This window comes from Pygoscelis adeliae, unplaced genomic scaffold (genome assembly GCF_000699105.1).
Source record: "Pygoscelis adeliae isolate BGI_AS28 unplaced genomic scaffold, ASM69910v1 Scaffold181, whole genome shotgun sequence".
Taxonomy (NCBI): domain Eukaryota; kingdom Metazoa; phylum Chordata; class Aves; order Sphenisciformes; family Spheniscidae; genus Pygoscelis; species Pygoscelis adeliae.
In genome coordinates, this window is record NW_008824360.1 from 717,815 (window position 1) to 719,369 (window position 1,555).

The window sequence follows — 1,555 nt, forward strand, 5'->3', positions numbered from 1 at the left end:
GCGGGGGTTTTTTTTCCTCCTTTTTCTATTAACCTAATGTGCTTTTCCTGTTTATCAGGACGGAGAGAGGAGGTACAGAGAAGCCAGTGCTAGGAAAAAAATTCGGCTGGACCGGTGAGTGGAAAAAGCAAGTGGAATGCAAGGATGGAGGAGGGAGGAGAGGGGGGCTTGGCACTGGGGTACAGGGACAGTCTGTGGGTGGTTTGTGTCCCACCATAAGGGAAACTGTTCCTTTCCTGCAGAAAATACGTCGTCTCCTGCAAACAGACTGAGGTGCCGCTCTCTGTGCCCTGGGACCAAAGCAACAAGGTAGGGTGCTGCCCCGCGGGAGTCGCTGCCTCCTGCCCCCCCTTCCTGCCCCTGACGTGCTGCCCCTGCCCCAGGTTTATCTGAGCTACAACAACGTCTCTGCGCTGAAGACACTTGTAGCCAAAGCGAACTGGGCACTTGCCAGAGAAAAGGAAAAGGTATTAAACCCTGCCCCGTCTCCCTGAGCGGCTTCTTGCCGCCAAAGCCTGGGCAATCCGGGGGCTCGGTGGTGGCTGAACATGTCCCAGCCCGTGCCCTGTGCTCCCCGAGGTGCGGATGTACACGCTGGAGGAGGACAAGTTCCTTTCCTTCCGCATTGACAGGTCAGTCCGCATCGCGGCCAGCCAAGCCTTCTCCCTGCTCTCCGACCTGCGGCGCCGGCACGAGTGGGCCAGCCACTATGCGTGAGTGCTGTGGGGCTTCCTGGGGGCACCCGGCCCTTTCCAAAAATCACATCCCTAAATTTAAGACTTGTAGATGAATGTCCCTTTGGGCTTTCCTGGGAGCAAGTGTGTTGCCCCGGAGCCATGATCCCTCCTAGAGACCTTTCACTATGTGTCCCCATCCCGGCTCCACCTGGGCTGATGGGTGCACTTTGCTGCAGAAAACATCTATTTTGGGTCTCCCGAAATATTTTGGGTATGGTGGTGGGCTGTAAATGTGTAAGCCCCCGGACCTGGGGGCCACAGCAGGGTTTCTCTGACTGGTCCCCTCCCGCCTCGCAGGAGCGCCGAGCTTGTCCAGCAAGTAGATGACGACGACATGATCTACCATGTGGTGAGCCAGACACTCAGCCACGAAAACAAGCCACAGGACTTCATCATCCTGGCGTCCCGACGAAAACCCTGCAGCAAGGGGTAACCATCCCTGTTCCCAACCCCCTGCTCCTCGCCAGCCAGGCTGCGCTGGCTCACTGGGCTGTCTCCTCCCCAGGGACCCCTACGTGGTGGCCTTTCGGTCAGTGACGCTGCCCACCCCCCCCGCCAGTGCTGGCTTCACACGGGGGGAGACACTCTGCTCTGGCTTTTGCATTTGGACGGAGTCGGATGAGGCGAGCAAGGTGGGATGCTGCAGCCGTGCCATGGGGCTCTGCCAGTCACACCCCATTGGGGAGGCTCCCCCATCCCCACATGCCCCTACTAACCATCTCCTGTGCCTTGCAGGTGGCTTACTACAACCAGGCTACGCCAGGGTACCTCAACTACGTCACCACCAACGTGGCGGGACTGTCCTCCAACTTCTGTGC

General features: G+C 58.8%; 1 protein-coding gene across 1 annotated transcript in view; it reads left to right on the forward strand.

Moving 5' to 3' along the window:
• ACOT11 (acyl-CoA thioesterase 11) overlaps nt 1–1,555 on the forward strand; it is an 11,839-nt gene that overhangs the window by 9,667 nt on the left and 617 nt on the right. Inside the window, exons 9-15 of the mRNA XM_009319840.1 lie at nt 59–114; nt 243–309; nt 384–467; nt 580–713; nt 1,035–1,166; nt 1,243–1,369; nt 1,473–1,555. The exon at nt 1,473–1,555 is cut by the window's right edge and continues 617 nt beyond it. Of these exons, the coding sequence (XP_009318115.1) occupies nt 59–114; nt 243–309; nt 384–467; nt 580–713; nt 1,035–1,166; nt 1,243–1,369; nt 1,473–1,555 (683 nt within the window). The remainder of the gene's footprint in view (nt 1–58; nt 115–242; nt 310–383; nt 468–579; nt 714–1,034; nt 1,167–1,242; nt 1,370–1,472) is intronic.